Below are 15,145 nucleotides of genomic sequence, written 5' to 3'. Positions count from 1 at the left end.
GGTTGCTTCCCTGAGTGTCTGTGGACTGTAGAAGAAGCAGAGGCTGCTGCTCAGGTTACATAAGAAGCAGACACAGTGGCTCTGTGCACAGCGCTGCAGCTGCCCTAGCCTATCTCTTTAAATGAGCTGCTCCGCTCTGCGTGTGTGCATGAGTGTGTGTGTGGAGCAGAAATTACGAGACAGAGAGGGCCACTCTGTTATGGAGGACTAGGCGATCGAAAACACAGCAGAGAAGCCCGTTTTTTTTTGCTCACTTTTCTCCGGGCTTTGCAGAGAGAGAGAGCGTGAGAGAGTGAGAGAGAGAGAGCCGTGTATCGGTTCTCCCCTCCGGACTGGATCTGGTTTTTTGGACCCGGGTGTTCTTCTTGCGTCTATATGGGCTCGGTAGGCGCATCTCTTGCTTACCGATAGGACGCAGGGGCTGCCTCGTAATAATTATTTATTTCGCCCTTTCTGCGCCGCAACGTTGAGGGAAACGTGATCAAGAGGCAGCGATATCAGCGTGCTGATCATGGATTAATGCCCGAGTGAATTCTCATCTGAAAGGTAAGCTACCAGGGATGCTGCGAGAAGAAGAGAAAAAAAAAGGCCGGACTACAAGCAGCGGCAGCAGCAGGAGGAGGAGGAGGAGGATGTGTCCATGGGTGCAGAGTGTGAGTGTAGGTGTGTGTGTGCTTGTGTGATGGATGGTGTTGTTTCAGCAGCATCCGTGCTGCAGCTGCTCCGCTCGGACGGAGGAGACTGCGGAGAGAGGCTTGGGGGGTTGATGTGGGCGAATGGCGCTGGGTGTTCCAGCTCTTTGTGTGCGCGCTGAGGCCTTTGGGAGAGACGGAGCTGATCAGCCGCATCGAGCTGCGTATTATTAACAAACACAATGACGTCAGCGTCTGTCAGTGACGCAACCCCTTTCGTTCTCATTTATTCAGGAATGTAATTTCATTGTTTCCAGTGATTTTTTTTTGTTCCCAGAGTGTTTTCTGTGTCTTGCTGCTGCTCTGTCAGCTCTTTTTCAGCCTCCTGTGGGCCCCATGGCGTGTTTCTGCTCCTTCTCATATGGCAGATTCTCTGTGTGCACTGAAAAGCTGTGCGTTTAAATACTTGGGGTTCTTTTGTAGAATCTGAAGGGGGAGTTTTGTGGCTTTAAATAGCATTTAGCTGCAAAACAACAGTACTGAGTGACAGAATCAGGGATGGAAATACCTAGGATGTTTGTAGTGGAGTAGTGGAGTGAGAGCATTTAGCTACAGTGGGAGTCAAAACATGACTTTACAGAGTCGATCTACTACTCCACTAGTGAGGCGATGCAATTATGAGTGATGTCAACACAGCATGGTGAACTTCACTGCACAAACCTGTATTGCCTTGGCACAAAATTGAGATAAGCCGGTCTGGCTAGAAATCTGTTGCTGAGCCACATGTCTGTGAAAACAAAGATGCGACAATCTGTGAACTCAGTCTGCCAGAGTCAAATGTAGTCAAATTTAATGTCTAGGGAGGTAGCGTTGGAGAGCAGGATGGCTGAGGGTGGTTTGTTGCATGACATCTGTGTGACCCATGGATTCCAGTATATCTTGTATCTGATCTGTCAGATGCTGTAGCCCATCTAGTGGTACAGAGTGGTATTACATCAGGCAAAGCATTACATCAGACATACAAACCTTTTATTTACTATTACCTGATAAACCCAGATCCAAAAACAACAGCTCAATTTAGATGCTGTTGCAAGTGATGGTCGGGGTTTCAGACAGGTAAGGGAGGATGCTGATGGACAGGAGATGACAGAACGTTCATTCTTCCTGTGATCATCATCATCATGGTGCGGTTAGCGTCAGAAGATGCGAGAGTCAAGTCTGGTCAAACGTCTTCCTCTACATTATAACTGAAATTAAGCGTAAAGACAACACTGGTCCTCTTGTTAAGGCTGTGCATAGAGTAGATCTGGACTGTGAGCACTTCATCTCTTGAAGTGAAAGAGCTTTTTACACAGGTGGGCTGAATCGTTCATTCATAGGTCAGTGCAGACCGATTTTATTGACTTCCTGCTTTGATGCAAGAATAAATCTTTAGAGTGTGTGTAAATTGATCCATTTTCGCATTCAGGTGTGAGGGGATGTGTTGATCAAATTGCAGGTGTGCCAATTAAGTTTCTCCTGGAAGCCCAATATTGTGGATTTACTGCTGAAATAATCTGTTCAGAAGTTACAGCTAATCCTAATGGTTCTCAGTCAGAAAGTACAAAATCATTTGTACCATAGATAGTGATCAGACAGTATGTTAATACAGCTGTGATCAATGGGCTTCAGACAGTAGGGACTGACTACGCTGATCAATGTCAGCAAGACACAGAGTGGAATCTGTGGAAATAATCTGTCATGTCACGGTGAGGTAGATTACAGATTGTTATCTCCGTGTTCATCGGAGACTGGGTCCACATGAATGTGAGACAGTTGGTCATTGTTTCCTTTAGGGAGGAGTGGCCATAGTGGGATCACTGTAGCTCATGTCATCTCCATTCATCACCATGAATAATCCTTAAAAACAAAACACACACACACATTTTATACACATGCACCTGTGTGGCCTGTTATTGAAGGCCGTGTTAACACTGTATTAATTCACACAGAGCATGCACAGATAATCAGAGGTGCTGCATTAAACTGTTATCTTATTATTAATGTCAAGATGGAGCGATGAAATTGGGAAGAACAGACACATAAACATCACCCGGACTGTGAAGAACAGAAGAGGAAGTGTGGGCTGCTTTGCTGCTTTAATAACCAGATGAAAAAGCAGGATGATGCAGCAGCACTCTGAGCGGCCCAGAGCAGATTTATATAGATGAAGAGGCCAAAGTTTCTTCCTTAATGATGATGTGCTGGTCTGAACTGATGTACAGGCCCAGATTATGGCTCAGTGGAGTTTTGAATCCACACACACACACACACACACCAATTTATGTTATGTAGTTATATAGTCGTGTTGGTATGGACAGTGGGCGGAAGAGGGGAGGAATAAGTTGCTCCATAGTCCCATGGGGGGGGGGGGGGGGGACTACTCTATAAAGGAACTAGTGTATTTACTAAATATCACTATCCTCACATATTGTTGGCCTGACCACCTGTTGTGTGTTTCAGACAGACTGAGGGACTGTGTGATTCATCTGGATCACAGCATGTGCTGTCTTTGCCTTAAAACAGAGTTCTGTTAGTAGTAAGAGGGGATGTGTTGTCACACACAGTGATAGTACTCCTCTGTTCATCATGTTTAGCCTGGTGAGAGCACTGTCAGCTGATGTGATTCAGCAGGGGGAGACTTTACAGAGGAGACAGGCCTGACAGTGCCTAAAATACACTCAGTCTAATTACTGAGGAGTTTTTTTTTTTTTTAAACGAGGGCATTCCCAAAAGTGATTATACAGCAGGTGACATGTCTGCTAATGTGCCGGGTTTTAGGTAAGAGAAAATGGAGAATTTAGTCAGTGCTAGTGGATGAACAATGCAGAACATACAATTCAACAATCATATTAACTGTATACTGTTGCACAGTGTGTGCCGTGGGCGGTGCTTCCAGAACAGAACAGATCAGAACAGACATCAGGCACTGCATGAACAAATGCTTTGTATTGATCTGTTTATTTTTGTTTGGACTGTGGTACCAGGGCTGATTACACACATTACTAATTAAGAGTTAATTCACAGCTTTTCCTTGAATAAATAAAGGACTTCTGCAGGAGGTTTTAAACATTTATTTGGGAGCAACTGCCGGACACACTACCACCAAAGTGGCATTTCTGTTTTCAGTCTTTGTACATACATACTATGTATAATCCAAATCATGGCTGCCTACTGCATGTGGAAAACGTACATGTTGTTGTCTCCTGATTTCTTCTTGCTTTCCTCACTTACAAGCTGCATCTTGTAGTTGGGAAGTGTAAAAGCAATCTTCATAATTCTGTTGGGCAACACCAGCTTATAAAATAAAGGTGATATTCTGTGATGGTGAGTATAATACTCCAGAAAGCATTTGATTGTGTAAATATAAACACAACATGCAGTCGATTGTTAGGCTTAGAAGATGATGAGTGTCTCTGTCACAGTCAGAAGGCTGTGTTGGTCTGTTTGGGTCTTTATGTGTGGGCTGCTTTGGCTTCCTCCATCAGTCCACAGACTTGTGCATTATAATCGACTGTAGGTGTAAATGTAAGCATGATAATTATGTGTCGACCGATCCTACCTGGGATGAGCTCCAGCTTTTGTTTGTTGGTGTAAGTACAGTTGGTGTAAGTGCTGGATAAACATATGGAGGACAGGATAGATCGCAAGAATGTCGGCACAATGGCCAGAGCAGACCTGTCTAACTCCTGTGTGTGCTTCCTGTGTCAGATTATATGTTATGTATTATGTAATGGATGAACCCTGTTACAGCAGTCGGTCCTCATCACCACGCAGAGGAGCTGACAACAAATACTTTAAAATGAGTGTTTTCATATATGGTATTGGGAAAAAAAGCAGCTTGTTGTTATTGTATAGCTGGGACAGGAGCTGGTGGAGCGGTACAGGGAGGCGGTGCTGTGCGTGAAGCCCTACAGTCAGCATGTTACATAAGTGAGTGGTTTGAGCCTGTGAGCTGTCCTGCTGCCTCTGATACAGTGAGGTCACAGAGAACAGGCTAAATGAGGCCGGCATTCATTTACACTATGTTGTGTTTTCACCCGGATTCTGTGTTCAGCTGTGTTGAATGGAAGGAACAAAAGAGAGGCAGCCTATTCAAGCAGCACGCTCACGATAGTTTGGATTCGGTTGTACACGCTCGTTTTCAGTCAAATGCCAAACGTTCCCTCTAAGAAGGGTCATGGGATGCGTATGTGTTTAATGTTGTGATCAATGGAATAGGCCTATTTTTAAAATTATTCAACACCCCCTCTGGTTTTGTCAGTTGCTTTGTGTGTGTCTGATGTGCTAAAGTGTGTCAGTGCTGAATTTAATGCACCCTGTGTAAACAACTGTTGCCAAACATGTCTGATAGATGGAGATCAGGGAAAGTTTGACCCACTCTACAGAACTGTGGATGTAGTATAGCCACGTCGGAGTGTCCGCAAGCATTAAATTCTCTCTTTTAGTCCAGTCAAAATGCATTTAAATGATATATACTGTATTGTTAAACACAAGAAGAAGACTTCTTGTGTTTGACATTTGGTCATATTTGCCACATAAATCTTGCTCGGCAGTTGATGGGATCAACCAACTCACACAAATTGATATTGGACAAATGAGCATCTTGTGAAAAAGTAATGGTAGTTGAGGATGTATTTAATGTGTAACAACAACCTGCGTTTGTGCACATACATGGAAGCATATCTGAGATGTTGCACCTTCCAGAAGTGACAGGCATACATGAACATAGTCCAGTTCCCTGGATTTACTGGACTCAATTCCTTGTGTTCTTTGTCCCCAGGTTCCCAATGTTGAACATGTCCACCCCCAGAGAGCTGAAGTCTCCCTGTGTGACTCGCAACGGTATGGTGAAGCTGCCCCCAAGCCAGCCCAATGGCCTGGGCAGTGCGAGTATCACCAAGGGGACACCTGCTGCCAAGAACCGCCTATGCCAGTCCTCCTCTGTACCCTCCATCCTGCCTCCTCCACCGTCCTCTCTCCCCTACCACCACCACCACCTCCTAGATGGCCCCGGGATGCCTCACGCTGCAGGCCCGCTCCTGGCCTCTGACCTGGAGCCTGGAAAGCCTCTGGTGGGACTGAAGCCGTCCCTTCGCCAGCTTCCCCCTCTCACGCTACCCAAACCCATGCTGCTGGAGCGTCAGCTTGTCCTGGACGAGAAGCTGCTCAACCGACTATTCTGGTACTTCACCACGGCTGAAAAATGTGTGCTGGCGCAGGTATGCAAGACATGGCGCAAGGTGCTGTACCAGCCCAAGTTCTGGGAGGGTGTGACACCTATCTTGCATGCAAAGGAGCTATATACCATACTGCCCAATGGGGAGAAGGAGTTTGTCAGCCTGCAGGCCTTTGCCCTGCGCGGCTTCCAGGCTTTCTGCCTAGTGGGAGTGTCCGACCTCGACATTTGTGAGTTCATTGACAACTACCCGCTGTCGAAGAAGGGTGTTCGCTCAGTCAGCCTCAAGAGGTCCACCATCACAGACGCTGGCTTGGAGGTAAGTCTGGATGGGTTTGGGTTTCATTAATGCTACGTAACACAAAATGAAAAAGTAATGGAGATTATTAAACATTGAAAAACCTGTGGGAGTGGTGAAGGAACTAGTGCAAGGAAAATACCTTTAATTCTCTGTATCAGTCTATCCACCCACCAGATGTCCATAGTGTGTCTTTCTTTGCCCAGGCCTTGTTCAGATTTAAACATCCACATCACAAAAACACAGGTGAAGCACAGTCAGGAGCTTAGCACACCAATTCACAATGATACTCTGAAGCCATGTTAGCCAATTAGAAGCCTGGAACGCTGCATGTATAAAGTCTTGTTAGCATGTTGAGCATCACCACACACTGACCTCTTAAGACAAACATACACATTTCCATGTATACACTACAAAGCGTGTGCCGAGTGCAAAAGGGAACGCCAACTTTTTTCACTTGTTGGACATCAAGCAGCATAAAAGTGTGTGTGTGTGTGTGTTTTTCTTTCCATCTGTTGGTATAATCCCTGCTGTCACATTATATTGTGAGGAACAAAAAGGCATAATGCTTGGAGAGAGCCTCTTAGATGGCTCTTCATACCTGCTATGCTAGGCTGCTATTCTGGGATGAGTGGACGGTTGCCATGGAGAATGCTGGAATTGTTAGCTGCATGATCTATATATGGACCTTCCTGTTTTGAGGTGCTGATTTGTGTGTTACCATTTAGTCACACATTACAAAAGGAGGGAATAGGATGGGGAGAAAAAACAAACAGAGGTGAAATAATCCAAATCAGACCCAGTGTTTTAAGATGCTTCCATACGTCTGTCTGTGTTCAAGCACCTAGCAATGTTATCATCTGATTAAATGGCTGTTATCAGCTGCTATCACTCCCATACAGCACAACTAATTGAGGACTCCTTTATCTACCACCTATTTCAGTAGATTCATTATCACACACTCGTTATCATCTTTATTATTTGTCCAACATTCATAGTCCAACACTATCAACCAGTAGGTTTACTAGGTGCCTAGTCTGCCGGTTATCATCCCACTAAATGGCTAACATCTACACATATCTCTAGCAGGTCAGCTGCATATTCACCCAAATGTTGTCATCTCAATTAATGACTTTAGTTCATTGTGATCACTCAGATACATATAGTTATACGCACCAACCAGCAGGTGTAGTAGGTGCATTATCACTCATTAATAATGGGACCGTTAACAAGCTTTCTATAGTTGAAAAACAATGTTTTTCATCCTAATGTGTGGGTATGACACACACTTGTGTGGGTGATGAGTGGTAACATGCACTTATTTACATGACCACAAGAGGTCACCATCAACATTTGGGTTCTGTTTATCATCCATCACAACAGATGATAACACACCCTGTAGCCTTCTAGTATATAGTAGAGGACCTACTAGCTGTAATTATGGCACTCATAACATTGATAAGAGCAATTGCAGGTAACTGGCTGTAGGTTTGCTGTGACAAAGCATTCGTTTGTTTACATTTCTTCTGTTTTGTTCATATATTTTGTACCTACACCTACTACATCAGTGGATTAAACTGGCGTCTGTTGTGTTGCAGGTTATGTTGGAGCAAATGCAAGGCCTGATGCACCTTGAACTCTCAGGCTGCAATGACTTCACAGAGGCCGGCCTGTGGTCCAGCCTCAATGCCCGGCTAACTTCCCTCAGCGTCAGTGACTGCATCAATGTGGCAGATGACGCCATCGCTGCTATTTCACAGCTCCTGCCCAACCTATCAGAGTTGAGCCTGCAGGCGTACCACGTCACTGACACCGCCATGGCCTACTTTACAGCCAAGCAGGTAGGCTGCCATAGCAAGAGATACTGTCCACCTTCAGCAATAAAAAAAAAAAAGCAGAACCATTTCCTTTTATTCACTTATATAACCACAAAACCGAACTCCATCTGCAGGGCTACACCACCCACACTCTGCGGCTTCACTCCTGCTGGGAGATCACCAATCACGGCGTGGTAAACATGGTGCACAGCCTTCCCAACCTGACTGCCCTCAGCCTCTCTGGCTGCTCCAAGATCACTGATGACGGCGTGGAACTGGTTGCTGAGAACCTGCGTAAGCTCCGCAGTCTGGACCTGTCCTGGTGCCCTCGGATCACTGACATGGCCCTGGAGTACATCGCCTGTGACCTGCATAAACTGGAAGAACTAGTGCTGGACAGGTCGGTGCTGTGTGAACTCACAAAACGTGATGTGCCTACATAACATCATGGTTTTATCCATTTGGATACAGAAATGTTTTGTGTAATTGCATCACATTGTTTTTTGTTTTTTTAAATCAACTTTTAGGTGTGTGCGGATCACAGACACTGGGTTGGGCTACTTATCCACCATGTCATCATTAAGAAGTCTGTATCTGCGCTGGTGCTGTCAGGTAACTGTCTACACTGGATATTCATGATAAATGTATTTAGCTGCCATCTTCCACCTCTGATGATCGATAGTACAACTCTGATGTCCTGAATAAGCCAGGTAAAAGTGAAGATGTCAGTGAATATGATTTCTGATACGTAACTGAAAATCTGTGTATGTGTGTTGCAGGTGCAAGATTTTGGACTGCAGCATTTGTTTGGAATGAGATGTCTTCGCCTGCTGTCCCTCGCAGGTCTGTTTTAGACACACAGATATGGGTTTCAGATATATCTGTAGACCTCATTTAGTCACACTGTGATGGATTACATAAAAGCATATGCTCGATCTAAATTCAGGTTGTAGTTCAACAGAGCACCTGATGGTCAAACAGCTGCCTAGTAGCATTTCTGCAGTTTTATTTATTATTTTTCCTTTACTGTGCTTATTAAGGTCGTTAGAAATTATTAATATAGTGTGATTCTTCTTAGGATTGTTAGAAAAGTCGCTCATTTGCTGAGAAGACTGAGCTAACAGACAAAGCGGAAACCAGTCAATATTTGAATGATGTGTAACCAGTTGTTTTCATCCAATACCATGACCAACAACACTTAATGTGAACAATCCTTCAAAAATACAACCTTTTTAATGTGCAAACATGTCATGTTCAGGAGCTGGGATAAGCGGGGTTTTTCAGGGGAAAAAAGACAAAAACTGCCTTTTTGGGTCTAAATATATGTACAGTTACAGTATATGTAGCAAAGTAATTAGCTGACTGATTAAAAATAAAATATGCTACTTGCAACTGATACACCTTTAATCCCATATGTGGAAGCAGCAGTTTTAGCCCGTGCTGACTGTCGTCTTCCTGCTGTGCTCCCACAGGCTGCCCCCTGCTGACCACCACTGGTCTGTCAGGCCTCATCCAGCTGCATGAGCTGGAGGAGCTGGAGCTGACCAACTGCCCTGGAGCCACCGCAGAGCTCTTCAAATACTACTCCCAGCACCTGCCCCACTGCATGGTCATAGAATAAGACCGCCGATCCAGTCCACACACGACTGATAGACCACCATACTTCAACCTTCCTCCTCTTCAACCTCTTCCTCACTCTTTTCTTAAATGCTACCCAGGATAACCAAACTGCTCCTCCTATGCCACCCTGCTCCTCATCACCCGAACCTCCCTCCATACCTGATCCCGTCTTCTTCCACAACCCCATTGAGTAGACTGACCCACAGGCGGACAGAGAGGCGGGGAGGCAGACGATGGTACGTGCCAGACCCAGAGGATGTCGGGATGGCGTTTGAGCTTCGTGGATGAAGATGCTGGAGTGAAGAGCTTGGTGTGACGTCTTGTCCGACAGCAAGTTTCTAATTTCACAATCAACAAAAAGGCTTTTGCTTACAGAAGAAAGCTTCTCTAAAGACATTGGTGATGGTTTTTTATTTAACTGAAGGGATACAGGAGTGAGTGACGTCCAGATCCACGTGCAGCATGGAGGAAAAATAAAGACTTTTATGTTTTAGCTGTTGGAACTCACACATGCGCTCATACACTGCAAACCAACATACTGTATATGATAACTGAAGCTACTCTCAACCACGAGTACTGACATTTCTGATTGACTTCCATCACTCCGTGTAATATAATATCGCTCCATTTTTATTTGATTTTTTTTCTCAGAAGGTATCAAAGGTTCAGTTCTCTCTCTCCATTACAGAGAAAGACACCACGTGCCAGCTGGAGGACTACAGGCGCAGTTCAGGATGTGAATCATACAACATCTCTCTCTCTCTTTTTTCCTCCCTTCATCTGTGTACGAACCGTGCGACTCACAAATCTTCCCGTCTTTTCGGGGACAACAACACCACCGCCGCCTCCGCCCCCACCTTTTGCCATGTCCGTGTCTTATCAGAATCCCCTCCACCCAACCCCCACCTCTCCAAAAAGAAAGAACAATAGGAAGAAGAAAATATGAAAAACTGTTTACATCGGCGTTTTTTTGGGGGGGAGTTGCACGTTCGATTGACTTTTGTTTGGTCTTTGTACACATACTTTAATTTACAGATGTGGATGAGGAGGTGTTGTAAATGTTTTTGTAGAGACAGTGCAATGTGATGACTTCATTGGAGAGAGGGCAGCATGTCTGCTACAGAGAGGATAAAATGTTTTATTTCTTAATAGAACCATGAATCACAAACTAATTTATTATTGGGTGACATGAAAGGACTCGATCATTCTGGACTCCCAACTAAATACCAAGCACTGAGGATCTTTTGTCCTTACTGTGGGAGGCTCAGGAGATTTATTTAGAAAGTTTTCATTTCTATCCTTTGTTTTATTTTTTAGTGATGAGGTTTAGTATTTGGATTTGCTCTTGTGTGGCTGTGAAGCTGCTAAAGCCAGGTTCATTCACAGACAGTGATTTCAGTATTTAATAAGAGAGAAACTCTAAAGTGTCCAGGTGTCTCTTTTCTAAAAAAAAAGAAAATGTTTAGTTTGTGTGAATTTGACCAATTTTCCTTCAAACCCACACTCAGAAAGTATAATTTAACATTGTGAAACACATGATAATGACACTTCAAATAAGGTCCTTAGGTTGGAAAGAGGCATTGTTTGTCCTTTAATATCGTCTCTTTCTATTTTTAGTTTCTAACTTAATTAAAGAACAGGTGGATTTGATGTTTCAGGGTCTGCTGTCTGTGCCTACACACACAAAATAGTTAAAAACAGTGTGCAGAAATAAACTTTAGACATACACAACATGATAAAAGTGAGGCACAGATTAACCAATGAGAGTGCTTAACACTCTAAACCTATTGCTAACCCTATAAAAAAATGACTGACTCTGGGTAAGCAGGAAAAATGGTGAAGTTTCACATAAACCAAAGAACTTTAAAGTCAAAAGTTGTTTTTTTTTTCTCCCTGCTATCCTGATATCATAATAGATGAGCCCAACGGTCCTGCTTTTTTGCCTTGTGTGTCCTCAGATGTGCTGACTGCCAACTGAAGGGACTGGATTAGTGTCAGCCAGTATTAGGTTGTGCCAAATGCATCCGCAGCAGCAGCAGCAGCAGCAGCACACAGTGTGTCTGGCTGCTGACCGCTGACTACAGTGAAACAGACTGTGTGGACTGTGTGGCAGACCATGCTTTTTTTTATTTTTATTTTTTTTCATTTTTTTAGTTGGTCTGCGTTTTTTCGTCTCACGGCGGCTCATTTTTTGACGTTCGGCATCTCTTCAGTGTACATAAATATATCTATTTATTCATGTATTTATTTATTTAAATTAATTTGTGTCTTATTTAAGGATTTATTTATTGAAGAGACGCTCTTCAACAGATTTTTGTTTTGTTTTATTTTTGGAACTTGCTTGAAATTTGGGCTTAAACGAGCTTCTTCATTGATTGCTGTTTCTATTATTATGTTATGTGACATTTCAGCCCCCCCCCCCCCCCCCCCCTCCCCAGTACACTTTTAACATACACTCTTTAGACACTTTAGAGTGAACCGTTAACATCATTAACAGTGACTTAAAAGTTTTTAAATCTTCATAACACACGAAAGTATATTTTCCTCTGTGCAACTCTGTGTCAACTTTGTATTGCTGTTCGGTCCCTTCTGTACGAAAGAAAAAGGGGCACAAACAGTGGTGACGTTCTATTTACTGTCATTGTCCTGAATGTGGCAGCAAAATACAGAGTATGATATACATAAAGGCATTCGTCATGGTCTGTCATGGTTAAACAATGTTTACACTGTTTAATAGCATCACAAAGAGCGACATCTACTTGAGAGAATGAGAATTGGGGATTCTATGGAAGTCTATTACTGTCGAAAATACTGAAGCTAAAACAAATGTGAAATAAGAGGTAGTCGTTGGCAACATGGTGCACTTTTCATTTTTGTCTTTCTCACAAATCCCATTGTGCGTTTGTAAATGCAGATAACTGAAGATCTTGACCTCGTTTTACATTTATTTAAAATGTGACATCAGGATCCTATGGAAGTAGATCAGTGCCAAAAAATGGGTCCTAAAAATGTCTGACGTCTGACTTTTTCTGCCACAATTTTGGCTTTTTTCCCATACAATCCTAACAGTAAGACATCTTGAGATAAAAAAAACTATTTTCCAAGAGTTCAAATCGAGGCACCTGGACTCAAGGATTGTTTTGTGAAGATGTTTTATTCACTCCCCCTGGTGGCTGTATGATGACCTCTACGCTTCCTTAGTTCTGCTCCTGTTTTGGTTGGGAGCTGAGTTTTCATGTGTTCAGGACCTCTGTGGGTGGATCTTGCAGGAACTCACATGACTAAGATCCCTGTTGTTGGTTAATTGTCAGTTAACGACCCCCATTCAAACCCTAACGATGGGCCGTCATCTAGTCCTGAACAGGGACCATTAACCAACAACAGGGATCTTAGTCATGTGAGGTCCTGAACACATAAAAACTCAGATTCCCAACCAGAACAGTAGCAGAACTGAAGAAGCCACTTCACGGGGGAGTGGGGAAAACATCTTCCAAAAACAATCCTTGAGTCCAGTTGCCTTGATTTAAACTCTTGGAAATGACCTGGATGAATGAGAGCATCCACAGATAAAAAATAATAATAATTAAAATTCTGGCTTTGTTCTTGAAACTTTACATAATTCTGGATTTAAAGCTAAACTCAACTCAGGTCTGTTAACTTTAATACAGTTGAAGCCTCCATTCATTCACTCGCTCTGCTTGTTTCCATCTTTGTTTTCTTTCTGTATTTTTTGCATTGAATGAACTTCCAAAGGATTCAAGTGTTTTATGGTGAACTCTGACAGACAAACTAACAAACCTGTCCAAGGTTCATTATGATGATAATATAAAGGCCATTTTATAAGATAAATCATATCTATTACTGTCTGCGCTCTTTGGTCTACAGCTGTCACCGTTGGGTTGTACAGCTGGTGAAACTTTTTGTGTTTTAACCCATTGATGCCTGAACTGATCTCACATTGACCGAGGGCCATCTTGCAATGATGGCCAGCAGCTTTTGTACCTGTTCCCACAGATGATCGTTTAAAGAAAGAAACAACATTCTGACTACACTCCACACCCAACACCTCAGGCCTGGTTAAGAAGGTGGTTTCTGGAAAATGAACTGATGGCGTCTATTTTCAGCGGCGAGGTGAAAGATGGATGCACTCATTTTTTTGTATTACTACTTTCCCTGCAGCTCTCAAGCAAATAAATTGTAATGTTGTCAATAACAGTTAACATTAGCTGCACGTCGGCTGACAGGTTGTATCGTGTGATAATATATTTAAAAAACGTCCACTTGGTGATTTTTCTGGGGCTCATTCCTCACCACAGATATGAGACTACATGGTGAACGGGAAGAGAGGGCGGGAAGCTGCACGTGTGTGTAGAAGTGACGGCTGCCAACACATGCAGTGTGTTTTTTATCAGAACTGTAGACACCACTTAATGCAAAATGGTTATACTTTATGTTTTAAATTTCAGTTTTATTGCTGAAATCCCAAAGTGAAGTCAATAAAATCTGAATTTGCAACATGGAATATATTTTTAAGTTTTCTTTTTTTTGTTTTGTAATGTTGTTTTTGATACTAGTAACCTGTTGCCTGTAACCTGTAAAAGGTCAACACAGAATTCAAAAAACATTTACACGGCTAATTGGCAAGACAAGTAAGACCCCGGTGACACTAGGGAAATAAATCCGGCTTGAGCGGGATTCGGGACGCATCTGGATATATATCCGGATAGTTTTTTTTCCGAGTCCGAACAACGCGAATCTGGATATATCTGGATAGATCTCAATCCACCTCTCTTCAGGCTCAGGTCTGAACGCAAATGTGGCTAGTGAATCCGATGTGATACTTCACGGGGACAGTGTCAGGGTCGCGTACAAAAGCTGCATGTAAACAACCGTCGAACTACGACAGCTTTGCTCCGAGTTTATTTTCCACAGGGCTACAAAGGAATAAACTGCTTTTTGAACCGGAAAAAAATGAAAGAACGAGCGACACAGGACAAAAACAACGCACGACGCATGTGCACACGCGGTCCTAGTTCAGCCTGAACAGACCCTGTACATTACGAGGCGCCACCAAATGGATTGGAGGACAACAAACAAGCCAGGTTAAGCCAGATTGAGCGTGGACACGCGTGTGTGATAGCCAGATTTGAAAATAGGTCTAAACATACCCAGCTTACAGGCTATCCAGATACAATCGTACTCTAGCTGGATTGACTTTTTCCAGTGTGACCAGGGCCTAACTCATATTAACTTTGACCCTCTCTGTGCTTCATTTCTTTTATCTGGGATAACAGACGAGCTGTTGTTACTTTGTTCCGTCGTCTTCCTTCGTGGTGTCTTGCCGGCTCTTGCTGCTGCTGCAGAGAACTGATTTTGTAGGACTGATTATGCACTGGGAGTAAAAATCTAAGCAAAAAAAAAGAGGAGGTGCAACACTCTGTGTGCAAAGAGTTCAAGAGTTTAAGAATAATGTTGTGTTATCATCTATTGTTGAAAGTCTTTATAATCAAGCTGCATCCTGGGAAGGAAAGGGTTGAGTAAGCACACAGTGCGACACATA

At 43.3% G+C, this 15,145-nt stretch overlaps 1 protein-coding gene across 1 annotated transcript; it reads left to right on the top strand.

Annotated features, from left to right (window-relative positions):
- The first annotated feature begins 422 nt into the window (after nucleotides 1–422).
- On the top strand, nucleotides 423–11,051 carry fbxl16 (F-box and leucine-rich repeat protein 16). Its single transcript, XM_028412538.1, has 7 exons — nucleotides 423–546; nucleotides 5,455–6,169; nucleotides 7,747–7,989; nucleotides 8,100–8,365; nucleotides 8,493–8,577; nucleotides 8,745–8,808; nucleotides 9,438–11,051. Exons 2-7 carry the CDS (start codon nucleotides 5,462–5,464, stop codon nucleotides 9,584–9,586), a joined length of 1,515 nt encoding a protein of 504 aa, XP_028268339.1. The 5' UTR covers nucleotides 423–546; nucleotides 5,455–5,461; the 3' UTR covers nucleotides 9,587–11,051.
- Nucleotides 11,052–15,145: the final 4,094 nt, after the last annotated feature.

This window comes from Parambassis ranga, chromosome 8 (assembly GCF_900634625.1).
Source record: "Parambassis ranga chromosome 8, fParRan2.1, whole genome shotgun sequence".
NCBI classification, from domain to species: domain Eukaryota; kingdom Metazoa; phylum Chordata; class Actinopteri; family Ambassidae; genus Parambassis; species Parambassis ranga.
Note: the sequence above shows the minus strand (reverse complement) of the source record. Positions and strands in the feature narration are given on the sequence as shown.

Excerpts from the sequence above, each read along its gene's own strand:
- fbxl16 (XM_028412538.1), top strand. The coding sequence starts at position 5,462 with ATGTTGAACATGTCCACCCCCAGAGAGCTGAAGTCTCCCTGTGTGACT. Across the intron at positions 7,990-8,099 it reads CCTACTTTACAGCCAAGCAG|GGCTACACCACCCACACTCT; the intron begins GTAGGCTGCCAT and ends CTCCATCTGCAG. Across the intron at positions 8,578-8,744 it reads ATCTGCGCTGGTGCTGTCAG|GTGCAAGATTTTGGACTGCA; the intron begins GTAACTGTCTAC and ends TGTGTGTTGCAG.